Source organism: Boleophthalmus pectinirostris, unplaced genomic scaffold (assembly GCF_026225935.1).
Source record: "Boleophthalmus pectinirostris isolate CB_2022bp ecotype Guang Dong unplaced genomic scaffold, ASM2622593v1 HiC_scaffold_3, whole genome shotgun sequence".
Taxonomy (NCBI): domain Eukaryota; kingdom Metazoa; phylum Chordata; class Actinopteri; order Gobiiformes; family Gobiidae; genus Boleophthalmus; species Boleophthalmus pectinirostris.
In genome coordinates, this window is record NW_026571299.1 from 17,346,749 (window position 1) to 17,366,042 (window position 19,294).

A 19,294-nucleotide genomic window follows, 5' to 3' on the forward strand; every position below is an offset into this window, starting at 1 on the left:
AACATGCCTGGAGTTGTGTTTTGTTTCATTCACGCATGTTTAACACACAAACCCTGCATACTATGTTTAGTCTGAGTTCTTCTGTCAAACTGAAAACATTCTGTTCCACCTTGTGATGTCATGTTGTAATACAGGTGTATTTAAACTCTATACACCTTCATTAGAATAATCTGGATGATTTCAGACCTGGAATTGCCAATCTCTACAAAAGAAAAAGGTAAAGGTAACTGCTAAATTGGAGATGTAGACAGACTAATAATAAAGGATTACTCAAACATGTGTGAATGAAACAAAACACAACTTGGATAGGCTGAGAGGCTGATGGTTCTGCTGCTGAATATAAAATACAGCATCGTAGCATAAATGCCAAAGTCAGAATCAAGGCTTTGACATTTCAGGTAACACGTAACACTAGATATAAACCCGACTACATCAGGTCTAAATTATAGCCAAAAAAAAAAAAAAAAGACTAAACCAGGTCTAAAAGTTGACAAAACCAAGAACAAAGTAGTTCATATAAATCCAAGAAGGATAAAAACATGAACAAATAAAACACACTCTAAATAAAATACATACTTAAACTGTAGAATTAGATCTAAACTTGACTTCATCAGGTCTAAATTATAGCTAAAAATGTAAAAAACAAATTACTAAACCAGGTCTAAAAGTTGACTAAACCAAGGATAAAGTATTTCATATAAATCCAAGAAGGACAAAAACATGAATAGATAAAACACACTCTAAATAAAAAAACATACTTAAACTGTAGAAGGTCCCGTGTACCAACAGATGCAGAAACACTGGCTTACATCTTATAAGTGAAAATAAAGTGTTCATGTTTGAAAAATCTAACTAAAAATCTTCCATGGACACTAGAGTTTGAGTATTTTGTCTTACCTGATTTGGCGGGAGGAACTCGTGGTTGTTTTCATTCATGTACATATTCTCACCGTCGAACTGTAAAAGACAAAGACACAAAACATTTAATAGGGCTGAACCATTTGGGAAAAATATCTCATTGCGATTTTTCTGACAACCATTGCTATTAAGTTTGCGATTTATGTTTTAATAATAGAAGAGAATAATACAAGAGTCACATTTCAAAACAGATCTAAACGACAGGGTTAGTGTTTTATATTAAGAATAAGCCAGGATATTGTGTTGTTTGTGGTAGAAATGATGGTACTTAAAGAGAGGGTATGATGACAAATTGACTTTTTGGAACTGCTTTAATGTTATTCCTTTATCAAAACATGTCATGATGAGGTTTTATATGTTATCCACGTATGTTTGAATAATATCGTGATTTTTCCCTGGGTCCTTTTCAAACTCTCCTTATGGCAGAAGCACAGTCCACAAGCCAAAACAATGCACTACAACTTCACAAACCTGATGCTATGAGCAGCAGTTTCATTAGCAAAATACATGCCGATTGTAATGTGATAGTGCTCTGAAGGAGGGTGAATTAACGTGGGGAATCTCAGAGTGTCAAAACCTAAACTGAAATTTATTTAACAGTTTAATACTGTTTACTGAGAATGAATACTGAGATTATAGCATTTTTAAAACAATAAAATTTAACATGGTGATCTAAATATGTTATGTATTAGCAGTTAATACCCCAAAGACGTAAAACACCCCCTCTTTTAAGGTTCTATATTACAGAAAATTGACTCTTGTGAGCTTTAAACATGTTATAATGTTGTAATCTCCCAAAAAACAGACCTAGAGTTGTATTTCATTCGTTCATACATGTTTAAGTAACCTTTTTATTATTCTGTCTACATCTCCAAAACTCAAAATGCTCTGTTCCACCTTGTGATGTCATGTAGTGGTAGATTTCAAGTTAGCAATTTACCTTTTGTTCAGTAGAGATCAGCAAATCCAGGCCTAGAATTATACAAATGACTCTAGTGAAGGTGTATGGAGTTTAAAATCGCAGTGGAGCACTTTCTGTTTTACCACATGACATCACAAGGTGCAACAGAGTGTTTTCTATTTGAGAGAAGAACTCAACAAACAACAAAATACAACTCCAGGTAAATCTGAGATGAGGAAACATATCGTAGATCAGAAAATAGCATAATATGAGGCTTTTAGGAATAAGACTACTCAAAAAATAGTGATTTGCTAATTGCGTCCATTCAAATTGAGATCTTTCTTACGATTAATCTTGTAACCTTTACCCTGAGTAAGACCGGGTGAGGAGGGGGAGCTGAAAACAGACTTGGGGCAGTCCATTACCAGCGGAGGTGTCTGGTCTTAATCACTGCCGGTGGACGGTGAGGGCCCTGATAGAGTCTGGGCTAACAGTATAATCACAGTTCATTAGACACATGTAATTAGACAGTGTCAGAGCTGTGAGACACCAACTGCTCCACTCTCACACTCTAACACCTGCACTAAGTGACTCCACGGGATTCTCCAGGCGATAGCAGAGAGAGAGATGAAGAGAGAGAGGGGGATGGATAAAAGGAGCCAGAGGGAGGGAGACAGAGAAACTAATGATCTCTGGAGTGGTCAAGTTCAGCAATGTTCGTTAAGAGATTTGTAATGAGAAGGTAATACAGGCTAGTGTTAGTGCGTAGTTATTAGTTAGTTAGTTATAAGAGAGAGAGATTTCATTTTTAACATTTATTGTGTCAGTCAAAAACATTTTGCATTCAATTTCATCCACACCTCGTGATATTTACATAAAACATGTATACCGTATTTTTCGGACTATAATTCGCACTTTTTTTCATGGTTTGGGTGGTCTTTTCACGTATACTCTAGTGCCACTTTTCACACTGACAGTCACGACAGGGCGCTCTAGGCTTGTGAATTCCTGCAGCACTGTCACTTGGCTCTACTGCGCATGTCGGCTGCAGAAGTCTGTCTGGTATCATGTCAGTTGATTGCACCATTACTTCTGTATCACTGACATTTTAAAATTTAAACAAACATAAAGACAACCCAAACCATCCTGCTGAGATTCAGAAAGGCTGGAATAATTCTAGCTCGAACTGATGGTGAGTCTGATGACAGCTATGCAGAAGAGGAAGCAATGCCCTGTTTACCTCCGGAGGCTGCAGAGTTGCTCAGAAGTGACACCGAGGATGAAGAATTCAATGGATTTCGTGATTTGGAGTGAGATAGAAAGTGTGGTAAACTTGTTCTGTTGTTTATGTTATAGTTATCTAAAGAACTGTTCATATGTGACGTTAACAGCCTGTTGTTCTCTGTTCTATTGTTATTACTGTAACTCGCCTTTGAGGATGAAATGTTGGTGCCTGGTCTCTAATTTAAAAAGAATAAATTTCCCCCAAAAAGTGTGACTTATAGTTTGGTATGATTTATACATGTTTTTTTCTTCTTCATTACACATTTTTTGGCTGGTGCGACATACAGTCCGAAATAATACAGTACATACACTATTTTCAAAAACAAAAAGGAAGAGCAAGAAGGAGGAACAAAGAGAAACTAATGATCACTGGAGAGGTAAAGTTCTACATTGTTCATTAAGAAATGTGCCTAATGAGAAAGTAATATAGTGTAGTGTTAGTGTATTAAGGATTGTGAAGAAGATGGAGACGCTGTGAGGCTGATGGTTGAAAATAATATTTATTTTTTATGAATTTGTGGAATTTGCGGTGAAGTTTGCCTCATAGCATAATAGCATAGCCCAAGTCATTATCAAGGTTTTCAGGAAAATACAAAAATAAACTGATGATGTCAATAAGCTGACTGGGGCAATTTGTGTGTTTGTGTTTTTGGCAAGCAGGGGCTAGAGAGCAGAGCTACAAAAAACTCAATTTGGCCAAGCAAATAACTCTTCGATAATGAAAGAGCTATCTATACTGTGCTTTTTATTCCCACAATGTTCTGCAGCACAATTACAATAAAAGCATTTGACCTTTTAGTTATCTTATGCTGTTACAAAAGAAGTGACCATGACCGGCGCCCTGAGAGGTGCAATGAGGTTTTCACACATTTACACTTGTCAAATAAACAGATATGAGTTAAACCATTGCAAGAGACACGCCCTTGTAATGTATTATGCAAAAATGTGTTCGAGTGTTACAGATGAGTGACAGCTAAGGATGTAACAATAACTGAAATATCATGATATCAAAGGGCTCACAATAATGTTGTGAGCTGTTCTTTTGTTCTTTTGCTTAAATGCATGGTTTTACAGTAGCAACAGCTAATAAACATCAGGAACTACATATCCCATGATTCAGTTCAGTGCAGACAACATGAAGAAATATGTTTTTTGCTTGAATTCTTGAGATTATGACAGTAATAATCCACACCATTATTGATTTTAAAAGCAACAAAATATCCTATCTACAATAATACTAGCCTCTCCAAAATATCTTAATAAATATCATACAGTGAGATGCATATCGTGATAATATCGTACTGAGAGATTTGGATATCGCTACATCTCTGATGACAAGCACCATTAAGCTCAAAAACAAAAACGCGGCTCTCATGTTTGTGAATTTACAAATATCACAGATTTTTCCGCCCAAGGTTACACTTTGTCGACCGCAAAGAGAATGTGTAGCCTATGGGAAGGGCTTTTTTCTGGCAAACGCAGAATGCTCTCTCTACGTTATTTTTAAAACAAACCTCCTCCATCACATCTTTAGACAGAATCAATTATTATTATTTTTTTTTACAGTGACGCTAATGAATCAAAGGACTTCTCATTTACCATCCAAATAAAATTAATCGCACCTTAATTTAATAGAATTTAGTCCTTTGCTTATTGATTCTGCAGAAATTGTCAAAATGTTTTTCAGTCCTATAACATTTTCTGCTCTTCAACAGCCACATTTGTTTTGATACAGACATACCACGCATCAGAGTCCTGTACTGGGTCAGGTACCCGCGGGTACCCAATGGGTAACCGCAAATAGTTGCTGAAAAGAGCAGGTTTTAACGTTCTGGAATTATACGGGTGGGTATTGATTACACATGGAGGGTCAGGTGAATCAAATAAATGATGAATGGGAAAAAAATACTTGATGTGCATCCAGGACGTCTGTTGCCCTGGAAACAAGTGCCATTTCCCGGTCTTTTCCTGGAATGATGGACCAGGCTGAGTGAGTAACTTCAGTGTATCTAGTACATAAAGCCCATCAGTGGAGGTGATTGGTTCGGTGACTGCACACCTGGTTTAGTCCTGGTTTAGACCTGGTTTACTCCTGGTTTAGACCTGGTTTATTCCTGGTTTAGACCTGGTTTAATGCTGGTTTAGACCAGTTAAGTCATGGTTTATCCTGGTCCAGTCCTGGTGTAGTCCTGGCGATCAGCTCTGCAGTTGTGGCGTGTATATATTTATAATCCACTAATGACATAACGTAGGTTCAGTCCTGGTTCAGCCCTGGTTTTGTCTTGGTCCAGTCTTGGTGTAGTCCTGGAGATCAGCTCTGCATTTTTCAGTCCTGGTTTAGTCCTGGTCTAGTTCTGGACTGCTGGCCTGTCAGACTAAAGGGCTGACCCTGATTTATCACGGCACGGGCGAGTAACGGGTGGAATGTTAACAGGTCTGGACAGATGTGGATTTAACTTTGATATAATCACGGGTTAACGGGCGACTGTTGGTCTCCAAAAATGGACCTGTGCAGGACTCTGATTCACTAATCCACCTGTCAATTACACTCATCTAAATTCATTATATAAAAATATTGCACCAGGTCTATGATTCCTGTATAGTACTACACATAATGGTGCAGTTTTCGGTTGTGATAGCTGAACTACATTTCTTCCAGTACAGTCTGACAGTTTGAATTATTTTCTGATCCAATACACAAGTTTTTTTTGTTTTTTTCCCTTTCTCTCTACACAAACAGTTACAGCTAACACAGACACAAAAGCAGTTATCCACAACATTACTCAATTTAAACCGCTGTTCCCATTTCCATGCCATCATTCGCCGTTACTTCTAGTGCAATGATTTCACTGATAGTGCTATTAGTTTGGCGTGGGGACAATCGCGGCGTTGTGCTACGAAAATGAAATCACTTTCTCTATTGCTCGCGGAGACTGATTTTACATGCCCTCCTAATCGCGCTAAAATGGAGTGACCGAGTTTGCCGGCGTATTTCTCACACCTGCAGTTTCCAGCGAGCAAAACATTCAAATAAAAACAATTATTCCCGGGGCCAAAGTTCGGAGTGGAGGCAGGGGCGGTGCCAGCAAAACGCAGTTAGGAAAGCAAATAAAATGGAAATAGATGAGGAGGACGCAAAACAATTAGCTTTTTAGCGACGTTAGCTACTCTGCTGAGGGTGGGTACAGTACAATAAAAAGAACAGGTTAAATGAATGGATGATAATAACGTGACATTTGAGGAAATCCAATTACTAGCTGTGTCTAATAAAATGGAGGCAGCAGGTGGGAGAGCTGATTCGATTTAGCAGTGAAAATAGTTTGTCTTGTTCATTAAAGATCTTCCCGCCGTTAGCTGGTTTTATGCTAGGCTTAGATAATAGCGTATTTTCACAACAAAGGTTTGTGCTAATTTGAACTGAGTGAAAAAAATATTGTTATTGTATAGTAAAGGAAACTGCAGCGTCCAGGGACAAACAATAAAATGTTAAGATGTCAATACCTGACCAGCAAGAGGTTGAGAGGCCGTATTATGTTGTTGTTGTTGTTGTTTTTAGCTTTTTATCATGTTATAATGCTGTTCTCTATTCAAAAGCACGCCTGTAGTTGTTTCAGATATCACCCATGCATGTTTCAATAATTTAGTGATCACTCCCGGGCCTATTCAAGCTGTAAGATTCTATGCAATGCTCAGTCCACAATTCTCTCTATATATAGATACAAAAATGTTAAATAAAACACACACAGTAACTTGACAAACCTGATGCGATGAGCAGTAGTTTCATTACTGGCATGCACACTGATTGTGTTGTGATATCTCTCTGAAGGGGGAAGGACATGTTACTACGTTGTTTTGAGGGGATATGGCATTTTCAAAACAATTAAAGGTAACACGTTATGTGTTAGCAGTTAATACGCCATAGAAGATACTTCCTCTTTTATTAATTCATGAATTAAAATGCTCAGGACTGCTTATGTTATAAAAGGTGTATTTGAAATTTGCAAATTGGGACTAAACTGGAACTAAACCCATAGTTAAATATGGACTAAGTACTAAGTATGGAGTAGAACAAAATAAAAAATAAAGTCAACATTAGGACTAAACCAGGGTTCTCCAACCTGTAGCTCGGGAGCTACCTTTAGCTCTCCACCCGCTTCCAAGTAGCTCACCAAGAGATTTCTGAATTATACATATTGTGGTGAATAACTAAAATTTGTTTGATTAAATGCCTATTTCCATTGTAAATGTATTAATATGATGCCTATATTTGTGCACTGATAATGGATAATGGTTTATGTTTTATAGTTGTCTAACTGTCTGTACCCCATCTATGGCTTAACATGGGTCGTATATTTACTACATTTCTGGCGACCGCTAAAATTAGTAGCTCTCTGGCATGTTCGTTTTACAAAAAGTAGCTCACAGGAGGAAAAATGTTGGAGACACCTGGACTAAACTAAACTGAACTGAAACACTACGCAGCTTTCTGGAGATGACACGGTAACTGCACGATTCCATAAAGTTCCATAAAGTAATGGTGTGTTCGATTACCCATTCGACTCGAAGATCCGAGGATGTTGCCTTGCGACATGCACGGACACGCCCCTTTTCCTCAGATGGCGCAAGTCAAAACTCATAAGAACTCAGAGGCGACCGAGCAAGGAAATCGAGATAGAATCCAAGATGTCTGCAACCAGTGTCACTTTTAAGTATGAACTGTCATTATGTTTGGATGCTTTAGTGGTTTAAATGGCAACTTCACTCACTTGTATTACTGCAGTACCTTACTGCACTACTTTACTGCATTCGTATCACTGCCTGTGGGTATGATGGTCGGTGTTGTGGTGAGGCCAATATTGAACAAAGTCTTGTTTTAAACGGGTGTTGCTAAACGTCCCGAGGGTTGCTAACAGAAGATAAACAACAACAATAACAGCTTTCTGTGCCGTCCATGTTTTTCTCCAAGTCGGACACACGAAACATAATAAAATGCTTAGAGTATAGAGAAGAGTAAATGTGACATCATATCCAAGATCTGAGCGGGAGACGGATAGATAATCGAACGCACCGTAAGAGCTCAGAGCATGCTCAGAGTAAGGACCATGTTTTTCACTGTAATATAAGCAACGGAATGAAAAACATGCTTTTGTTTCAGTATATTTTAGGCAAAATAAATAAATAAATAAGCTAAGGCTTTAAATAGACACAAAGTACATCAAAGTACACAACAGCAGTGACAATATTGATCAACAGGCATTCAATTTCAAATTTTCTGTTACAGAAAAAGGTGACTGCATTGCTGTCCAATTGCTGCTACAACACAACAGAGTAGCTATACAAATCAGTCTCAAACCGTAATTCATACAAAACTATAAAAAGAACACAGGAGTACACATTGGTTATATTTCAGTTGTGTGCATATTGTATACAAATATGTCTTTTGTTCAGTGACTCATATTATTCATATGGATTTCAGCGCGTGCACTGTACAAGAGGGAGACCAGAACAGGCTCAGGGAGACTGTACTGTCCTGTACGTTTGCTTTCCTGAGGCTTTGAGGTCATTAATCATAACAGTCAAATCTAACAGAAAAACAAAGCAGAAGAAGAGAGAGAAAGAGGGGGGGAGAGGTGAAGGTGTAAAGAAGGTGGAGAAAAAAGGAACAAGCAGAAAACTGGAACCATGAAAGAAAATATTCAACATATACAGGAATGTCTAATATGTATTTGACTGTTTACAAAGGCAGACAAAAACATGAAGTGGATGATTGTTTGAAACCAACATTTACTTAATCAAACATTTCTGAGTGACCAATAATGACATTCTGGATCCAGTTTAATTCACAAAAGAAACTGTAATGCAACGTTGAGTTTCTAGAAAAGTGCTTTATAAGAAAGCTATTATTATTTAAATAACAAGAATGCCTTTATTGACTTCATTGTACAGACAAATTAAGACAATTGGTCAGAATTTTAGAGCAATGCCAACAAGTCTACATGAAAGTACAAGACAAAATTAACTTCATTTATTTATTCAGAGGAATCCGTGCATCATATGTGCATTCATTTTTCAATATAGAACCAAAAATAAGAAAACAAAAAACAATTTTCTTCATTATTTGTCTTCAAAACCAAAATGAAAAAAAAAAAACAGATAACGATTCATTTTTTCAGTTTTCGATTTTGTGTTTAAATGAAGAATGGAAAAAATGAATAGCAGCAACAGTTTCCTGTTTCTGTGACTTAAACTGCGATGCCGGACTTTTGCGCCGCATACGGACTGAACCAGGACTGAACCAGGACTGAACCAGGACTGAACCAGGTCTAAACCAGGTCTAAACCAGGACTCTCTCAGTCTCAGTCCTGGCTTGGTCCTGGTGTCCGTCCTGGTCTTGGTCCTGGTCTCGGTCCTGGCCTCACTCTGGTTCCGGTCTTGGTCTCGGTCCCGGTCTCGGTCTCGGTCCCGGTCCGGTCCCGGTCTCGGTCCCGGTCTCGGTTCCGGTCTCGATCCCGGTCTGGTCACAGTCTCAGTCCCGGTCTGGTCCCAGTCTGGTCTTGGTCTCAGTCCTGGTCTCAGTCCCAGTCCCAATCTCAGTCCCGGTCTCAATCCCGATCTGGTCCCGGTCTCAGTCCCAGTCCTGGTCCCGGAATGAGTTCTGATTTGGTCCCGGTCTCAGTCCTGGTCTGGGTCTCAGTCTTGATCACCCAATCTAATTAATCTTTCTCAGTTTTTTCATTTTGGTTTTGGAGACAAATAATGAATAAATAAATAAAGAAAATGTTTTTTTTTTAGTTTTCTTATTTGATCCATGGATTTTGATGGTGACATAGATTTTGTCACATTATTCTCATTATTAAAAAACCTGCATGTCACCAGATATGGCTTGTATGACCTGGCCTGGAGGCTTTAGGGATATAAATTTAATGCAGTGTTGTGGAACATTTCAGGCAAAGCACTAACATCTCCACGGAGACAAAAGTTTCATGGTAAAAAAAAACACAAAAAACTCAGCCTTTTGAAAAGATATAAGAGAATATTCACATTTGTATTGCGAAGCGTTACTGTAGAACATGATGGAGTTGCATACACCAAGATCGGGGTCTGTTGAGCCCTATTGCCAGAAGAGATTCACAGCTATTTTACATTTCTGCAAAAATACAAGTTTCATATTTTTTTCTTTTTATTTTTCACTTTTTCTCAGTAGACTGGTGAGGTGCTGTCGGCTGCACACAACTTTGCCATCAGAAAATTGAATTCACGTCCGCAGGGTGAGACAGTGGGAGAGTTTTGTTGAAGGTTAGAAGAGGTTGCGTTTGGTGTTAATAAAAATGTGCAATTTTTACTAAACTAGGTCCCTCTGGCTTGTAATACTTAGTTTCTTTTTGCAAATCATAAATAACAAAATAGCAGATTCAAATTATGAGATTTTTTTTTTCCTTTTAACCATTTTATAAATTTGATAGTTTGTTTGGCCGAGTTAACTTTTTTATTTTCATTGTAACTGGTATCTCTGGGAATATACTTGCTCCCAGGCATGATATTTATACATGATTTTATATGTTCTACTATGGAATCCTATAGTGCACTTTTGCCCTTTCTTGTTGTACATACATATAATGAATACACATGGAGCTCACACATTGGGCTGCTCTGCCAATAAATTGTACACCGCCAACTGTCTGATAATTTGTCCTTAGAGAGTTCATGCAAAAAAAAAAAACAACTAAATAAAATAAATATGATAAATTCTATTGCAAGATCTTACATGTCAAAAGATAATCGTGCCTGTAAGAAAGAGGTTTTTATAGGCTTACAAACTTGACTCTTGTGAGCTTTAAGCCATGTTATAATGGTGTTACCTCATCGAAAACAGACCTGGAGTTGTGTTTTGTTTCATTCACACATGTTCAAGCAACAATGTATTAGTTTGTGTACATCTCCAAAGCTCAAAATGCTCTATTCCACCTCATGAAGCAGTTGTTTTCAAGTTCCTTTTACCTTTATTTCAACAGAGATTGGAAATTCCAGGGCTGAAATCATCCAAATGCTTTTAGTGAACATGTATGGAGTCTAAAAACACAGTGGAGCACTTCCTGTATTACCACATGACATCACAAGGTGGAACAGAGTTTGATAGAACTCAGCCTAAATATGCACGTTTTGTGTTTTAAACATGCGTGAATGAAACAAAACACAACTCCAGGTATGTTTTTGATGAGGAAACAACATCATAAAAGAAAATAATGTCACATGGGCCCTTTAAATCTACGCAAAAATGACTGTGCATGTGTTACGGAGCAGATTTTTTTGTTTTAATACATGCAAAATTATCATCTTTAAAACCAGGTAGGCATTCAAATGGAGATGGAAATGTGTCACTCTACAATTACACATATTTACATGCTAAAAGCTACAGTGATGAATTGAAACACATACTTGTAAAATGGAAAATTTATCATAAAAAAATTCTTAAATTCTACCAATGTTTTCTGACAATTCAATAAGTTATGTAATTACTTCAAAATAGAAAAGTCCAATAAGAATCTACAAAGTAAAAACTCTGACACTAAAGGACAACAGGAGTGACCACCGACACTTTTTAAATGTGTTTACTGACTGAAAAAAAGGTAAAAATAAGAAAAATACACTATAAATACAAAACTAGCAATATATGTTGGCAAAAACAGTGTCATAAAATACGTGCAGGAATGTCATTTCTAAACATACTTACAAAATCACCAATCAAATACCCGAGTAACTAGAACTTGTTTATCTACTTAAAATTTCAACACGTTTACACCTGATTCCATTCCACTTCTCTCCCTTTACCCTGATTGCAGTTTTGGTTTGATGTGCCCTGGTAACTGAAGTATTGAGTGTTCAGTTCTTTGTGTGCACATAGCTCGCATACCAGCGCGTTGGTGTAACAGATCCTGTGCACTAATATACACATTGATCCCTGTCAGATAGAGATAACACAGGACGAGATAATATTTATTTTCCCATAAGAGACACGCCCATGCACAAGAAATATGGCTTTTATTACCGAAAGTAGAGAAGAGAAAAAAATAGTATCAGTCCGAGGAATGATGGAGAAGTCTGTTACCTGCTTGTTTCCATGGAGATGTTATGGCTTTCCTATAAGGTTCCACGGTATGGCATTAAGCCGTTCCAACTTCATGCAGCCTGCTTGCAAAATTACAACTCAGAGTAAGAATGCAGGATTTTAAATTGTTTAATCCTTTAGCAAAACAAATCAGTAATTACAAGTGATAAAATATTCTGTGGAACATTCCAGGGAAAGCAATAGGGTTTCCATAGAAACACACAGTTTACGTATTCCCACCAAAAAAGTTACACAACCATAACTGAAAACCATTAAAGGTGCAATAAAATAATAATGTAATTTTTCTAGTGGAGGGTCTGCCACCTGCTTGTCTTCATGGGGATGCTATTTCTTTCCCTAGAATGTTTCAAAACAGTACATTTTTGGAGACAAGCTGGCAAATTACAGATCATATCTGTGGAGAGGCAATCCTCTCTCAAGGTTTTTCTAGCTTTGAAAATATCTGTAATTGAATGAGTGCAAGGTAGACAATAATGCCATACTGTATAACATTCCAGAGCAAGTAATAAGATCTCCATGGAGACAAGCAAGTGAATGGCCCCTCCACTAGAAAAGTTACATAGTGCACCTTTAACAATATACAGTAATAAGTAAGCCAAGTATAAAACCCAGAGCGAGGGGCCGAAGACTCTGTAGGGTAGAGATTTAAAATCACTGCCTACACACATAATTCAATTCAATTCAATTAAAAAAGTCAAATGTCAAATATATAAACATATGAAAAAAATTTTATTATGTTCTCATGCTCAATCTTCTAAATTAAATAATCATAAAAAAAAAAAAAAAAAGGATAATAATAAAAGTAATGCTGCATTCAGATCATGAATCAGAGGTGTCGGATTTACATCTAAGTCAGCATAATAAAAAACATAAAAAGTGTATAGAAGTTAAAGGTGCACTAGGCAACTTTTCTGATCCATAGGAGGTGATAACTCAGTCCAAACCCTTACCATAGCTTTGAAATGTAAAATTGTTTTGTTATAAAAATGAAAACCAGCTTGCCAAAAGTATTTGTTGTGTATTTTCAGGGGTAATTCTGGCTGGTTAAACAATGGCTCAGGACACATTTGTTAAAGAGTGTGTATTACACTCACGCCATTATCAAATACAGTTCAATGAGAAAAGGGGATGTGAAAACTGGATGAAATCATCACGAAATTCATCAAAATGGAAGACAACACATGACTCAAACTGAAGTGAACGGTTAGCTGTGCACTGAAATATGGTAACACATTTAGCAGAGAGCATGTGAACGTGCCGCTGAATGACTCCCAAGAGGAGAGCCCTGCCTCCGCCGCTCCTGATGCCTCTAATTGCCTCGATCAGTGATAAGATGTACAGTCACTTCAGGTTTAGTGCACGTCTTAATGGTCAGAGTTTTCAAGAGCCAGACAGGTCCTAAATGATACATAAAGTAATGAGACACAAGGGAGTAGGTGTGAAAAGGTGTTAAGAGAGCTATTGTATTTTGAACGTTTGTGGCTATGTGTTTCAACTAACACGCTGATCTTGCTTGTTCTTTACTGAAACTGAAGATGTTAAAGGGGCTGTACCTGACTCTTTTCATGTAATACTAAATAAAAGCTCATTTTTACTTACCCCAGTATACTAGTATACTATTATACTACTAGATATATTGTAAAGAAGCTCTTATGGTCAAAATGAGACTGCTGTGTGCTGCATGTAAGGCTACATTCAGACTGCAGCCTGAAGTGACCCAAATCCATGACCCAAGTAGGTGGATAATTTTTTTATTTAACCAACTGCTGCTAGTTGGTCGTGATGTATGTAATGCGCTGCTAAAGGGGCTAACTGGTATATTTAGCTTTTCCCAAATCCCATAGGAAGAAGGGCAATAATGTCTTTTCCCTTGATAAAATTCACCAAACATTCTCTTTGTTCTGGTGTTAAAACCTTGATCTTAGGACTCATTGCCAACACACAATGTATGGCTCTTCGCTGATTGGCTGGTGCCCGAACTCACACTTCCAGGATTCTTGCAAACCGTCTAGTGTATTCTGATTCCTGACCTAGACGCTGGAAAGAGATGAAATTGAGTGGAGGCACTAGGTGGGGCCAGCCTGGATAGGGCACTTGGACATGTGGTTCTAAAACCGATACATATCCAATCTTTTGACATGCGACTTCAGGCTGAACAGCCACGTCGCATTCACCCCACCTACACGTCATCGACACACGACAAACGTCACTATTCTGTGCTGAAGTAGGCGGAAACTGGAAGAAAGCCACAACCATGGTGGACGACAATGCAAGAGAATTTTCAGGCTCTGAAGACTCGGAGTCTAGTCAATGGAGGGAAAGTGAGGTTAGCGAGTTAATTAATATTTCGGTCCATGTTTAGGCTACGTTCATAAAGTCATTGTCGAGTCCTCCAATGCTCATGCGGGATACTTTTGGGGCGTTTAAAGTACTCACTGAAAATCACAAACAAGTCACATTTAATTAGAAATGTAAACGACCTTGCAAAAAAATCTGAATTGAGCACTAAGCGCTGCAGACTGAGCGTTTTTTATTTTTATGAACCAGGAAGTAGCGCTGGTAGCATGCTCGTTGTTAGCATTACTCCTGACCGCAAAACTCCTTCTGAATATTATGAAAAATCCTAACATAATGATCCACGGGTTGTAGATTATAACTACAAAGTAGACTCAAGGACAATATGTGTTGTTTTAATAAGTAGAAATTAATTATACAGGCAAGTATTTTTGAGCAGTACATTTTAACATGATTTTTCTGTACCTATTTTTTTTATAAATAACAAAAAAATAAACTCTCCTACCCATGTAAAAGAGTAACTAAGCTATTTCTTTGACTTTGTGGATGGTCAGTTCTTTTGGTTGTATTCAGTTTCAGGCTCTTTCAAAGCCCACCCCCTCTCCTGACCCTCTGAACCTCTGGGTGGGTGTAAAGTTTCAGATGGACACACAATTGTACCATTGTGTCTGTGTCAGTATAACCAAAACAAAGCGAGCACATCAGCGTCACTCATCTCCCTTCATTTTGCTAACCTCCACTTCCTAACGCATTACAGGTGCCACTCACTGGGGGCTCATTTCACTGTTCAAACATTAAGACATGTATTTTTACTGGACGACTCGCGGCAAAGACCAGATGTTCATAAATATTAATAAAACGTTAGCATCTCAAAGTCAAGATTTTCTTTTAAGATGTAGCTCTGATTACCTTAAATGGACTCAACACGAAAAATAGCCATCTCAGTATGTTCCATTAAACCTATTAAATCCACTCACATTATATCATAGTGCGCACCATACAATAGGGGCCTTTCAAGGGCAGCCCCAGAGGAAAGCAACAAAGGGCCCTCTCTCTTTGGGGCCACTCTAGTAATTCAGAAAGAGCTAAACACAATTTTAGTTTAGTCTATGCGAATGTACACATAGACTACAGCACTATGGGAAAAGAAAAGCTGTTTTTGTAAGTGTCTTATTAAAAAGAGCATAAGAAAGTGGTTTTCTTTTAGATAATAGGACTTAAAATAGACAAGAGTGAGCAGAATGTAACATGACTGTAAACAGATGTAAAGAGTGTATGTATGGATATGCCGCCCCAGGTCACGAGTCTTAGGGGAGTTAAACTGTACTTGCTTCTTTTTATTTGCTTCTAGCCTTGACAGATGAGAGATGTTGATTTACCAGCAATGCAACAGCTAAGATGTAACGTTTTCAGACATAGGGATTCTCTAACACACAGCAAAAACTGGAGGGTTAAAATTTTTGAGTAAAATATTTCAGAGTTGTTTTTAACACCAAAAGTGTTATTTTAACTATTTGAAAGTTAAATGGGTGTTTGAGTTGGGGTTATTTGTCAGAGTTGATGTGGTTGAGGTTAATTCAACTTCTCTTAGTGTTAATTTGGCTCCTCCCATTCACCACTTCAAACTCTTGTGAGAGAAGACCAGTTTGAACCAGTTTTGTACATAATTTAATCTTAAATTAACTAAAATAAAGTAAAAATAAAATAAAACACCTCTGTGAGCTGTTTAGCTAAATCAGAATAACTCTACAAAGTGTTATCTGTTTACTCTCAAAACGTTCATATAACTGTGGATTTCAAGGTTATACAGGAATTTTGGTCGAGTGTTACTTAATTAACATTTCCAAAAATGTTAAATTAAAACTAGAACAGATTGGACTCATATAAACTCTGAGTAAATGTTAAAGTTGATTCTGTGAGAGTCAATTTTAACACCACTTTTTGCTGTGCAGGCTCCTACAGCTTCACACAAGACTACATTTATACCATACGCCATACAACTGTACAACAACTCCCCCTTATGTAAGCGATAACCCAACTGTGTGTCAATCATCATCAATCATTTTTCATCTTTGCGCTGTTTTGCCTTACCAACCTCTTGTTTAAACCAGATATATTTACTGTATTTCTATATTTTTATTTTGTGTTGTACATTTATAATACTTAATCCTTATTCGACACTACTCCCTTGCTTTTTTTAACTACCTACTTTGAATATATTACTACTATTACCATTCTGCTCTTTGTTATTATATGTATTGTGATATGTGAGCTACTGTGTTCAATATGGGTGTAACTATATCCAAGTCTCACGTTACGATATGGTCACGGTATGAACCTCACGGTACGATATTTATTGCGATATTGTGGGAAAACTCAAGATATGGTGGGGAGGTTCACGATTAGAGATGTAACGATATCAAAATCTCTCGTTACGATATTTTAACGATATACATCTCACGGTACGATATTTATTGTGATATTTTGTGGAGGCAAAACTGTTAATATGCTACTTTTTCATCTTAAAACGCCTTGACAAGACTTAATCCAAAGAACTTAAAAGTGCTTAGAACTGTTATTTCTTCTTGTAGTCTACACTGAAATGGAGCAAAGGATCATGGTCTATGTAGTTCCTTATGTCTTTTTTTTTTAGCTATTGCTGCACTATAACTCTTAATTTAAGCAAAGAGACTTGTAATTCGATATATTGTGATGGTCCATGATGTTATTGTGAGAACTCTGACGATACGATATCATGATATTTCGGTTATTATTACATCCCAAATGTTCAAATAATTTTCCTTGTGGATCAATAAAGTTTAAATTAAGTCTAAATCTAAGCACAGATCAAGCTTTATCAGTTCCGATACCAAATTGATCATTTTAGTATCTGCCAATAGCCAATATTAACCAATATCAGAGTAGGGATGAAAAATATTTGCATATTTCCTGGAAACACAGTTAACTTATTACACAAGACATCCAGTTATGTTATGCAACTGTTACTTAAGCTTCCAGTAACTACTGAACAGCTTTGTATGAATAAAAGTCCAGACATTATGAGATATTCAAGGCCCAAATAAGCCTTTACATAGTCTTACATTAAAGTTAAAAGTTAAAACATTTTAGTTCCAACCAGAATTTCAGCTTAATCAAGGTAATGGAACCGATACCCAATCCAGCAAATTTGTCAGTATCGTTGCCAATATTTGATGCCAGTATCAGTATTGGTGCATCTCTGTTCAGAAGGAAGATCTACCATTCAGTTGTCCCCATGGAGATGATGCTTGGAATGTTCCACTGTATGACAATAAACATATCTCACCTGTATTTGTACAGTTACTGCGTACATCACCAAGGTGATTATAGAAATGTAAAGCTAAAAACTAGTGAAACATTCAAACATCCAACCGGTTCTCTAATTCTTTTGTGCCCTCTGCTATTAAACTGTTAAATTCTAAGGGTACAGTTCTGTGAATGTTGTGCACTGTAATTTGTAGTTTATTAGTGAGTTCCACTGGTGGACTGTAACGGACTGACACACTGTGTGTGTTTGTGTTTGTGTGTGTGAGAAGTGAGAACTGCTCTGAGATGCTGCTAATGAATTGCTTTATGGGATCAATAATGTTTTCTGAATCTGAATCTGAACATTAGTAACAGACTAATACTATCCGCATGGAGAAAAGCGGGTAGCAGATCTTTCACCTGAAAATGTAAAGAGCACCTCTAATAATCTACGGCGTATCATCTTAAAAGGTATCATGCAACTGATACCCAGTCCAGCTAATTTGTCAGTATTGTTGCTGATATTCGATACTAGTATTGATAGTGGTGCATCGCTGTTCACAAAGAAAGTCCACTTCTCATTTGTCCCCGATGGAAATGTTGAGATGTTTGGTTAAAATGTGAGTCTCCAATATCCTATTAAAAAAGACAGCAATATGTTTATAATGCATGCAACTATAGATTGCTCATTTATTTACCAAGTACTTTTCAAAAACCACCACCGATGACCACTCACCTTTAAGTGGGCCAAGAGAGACAAACAGACTGTCACCATGGAAACGCGTCCTCAGTAAAAGCATTTAAATTACAATCTCAAAGCAGACATAGGAAAAGCAAATGCCAATGGACACTTAATTCGCGCTTTCACATTTTTACATACGCAACAAACGAATGGAAATATATTCAATAGCTTTTACCATGATTTGTGGATCAATAAAGCTAGTTTACAATTAGCATACACTTTTCAGATTCAGATTAGCGCTGCCTCGTGCATTTGTGGGTTTGTACTTGTGCGCTGGATGACCTTTCCAAGCACTCTGTGATCGATGTCAATTACTTTTCACCGCTTAAAGTTCTAGCTTCCATTTGGCAGTAAAAAAAAAAAAAACGTGAATCCAAAGACAGTCATTTTGCATGGATGAAACATACAATAACACACCAGTGGGGTAAAAAAAAAACAATTTTGCTGTACTTCGGAACCATGTATTTAAATCTAAAAGCAGCGAGCGTGTTCCCATCTGCTTTGACCAATCGGCCTCAGGATAATTTGTTGCCTTCATTCACTGCCATGCTGACTGGAGAGCAGCGCAGCAGAATTTTCTATTACCAATCTAACTGCACATTCCAGCTTGACAAGAGCTCATTAAACCTTAATTATACACATGTTGTTTTGTGCAAACATCTCCATTTGGGGCTCTGGAGCTTGTAATTGTTCAGCGGGGACGACCGGTTGAGATTTCGCAGATTGCAAGTGAACAAGGCAG

The 19,294-nt window shown here is 37.4% G+C and overlaps 1 protein-coding gene across 4 annotated transcripts in view; it reads right to left on the reverse strand.

The window, feature by feature from the left end:
* The window catches only part of tox2 (TOX high mobility group box family member 2), a 256,805-nt gene that overhangs the window by 102,028 nt on the left and 135,483 nt on the right, over positions 1–19,294 (reverse strand). For all 4 annotated transcript variants that reach the window (XM_055160671.1, XM_055160672.1, XM_055160673.1 and 1 more), the window contains one exon: positions 898–957. In XM_055160671.1, the coding sequence (XP_055016646.1) occupies positions 898–957 (60 nt within the window). The remainder of the gene's footprint in view (positions 1–897; positions 958–19,294) is intronic.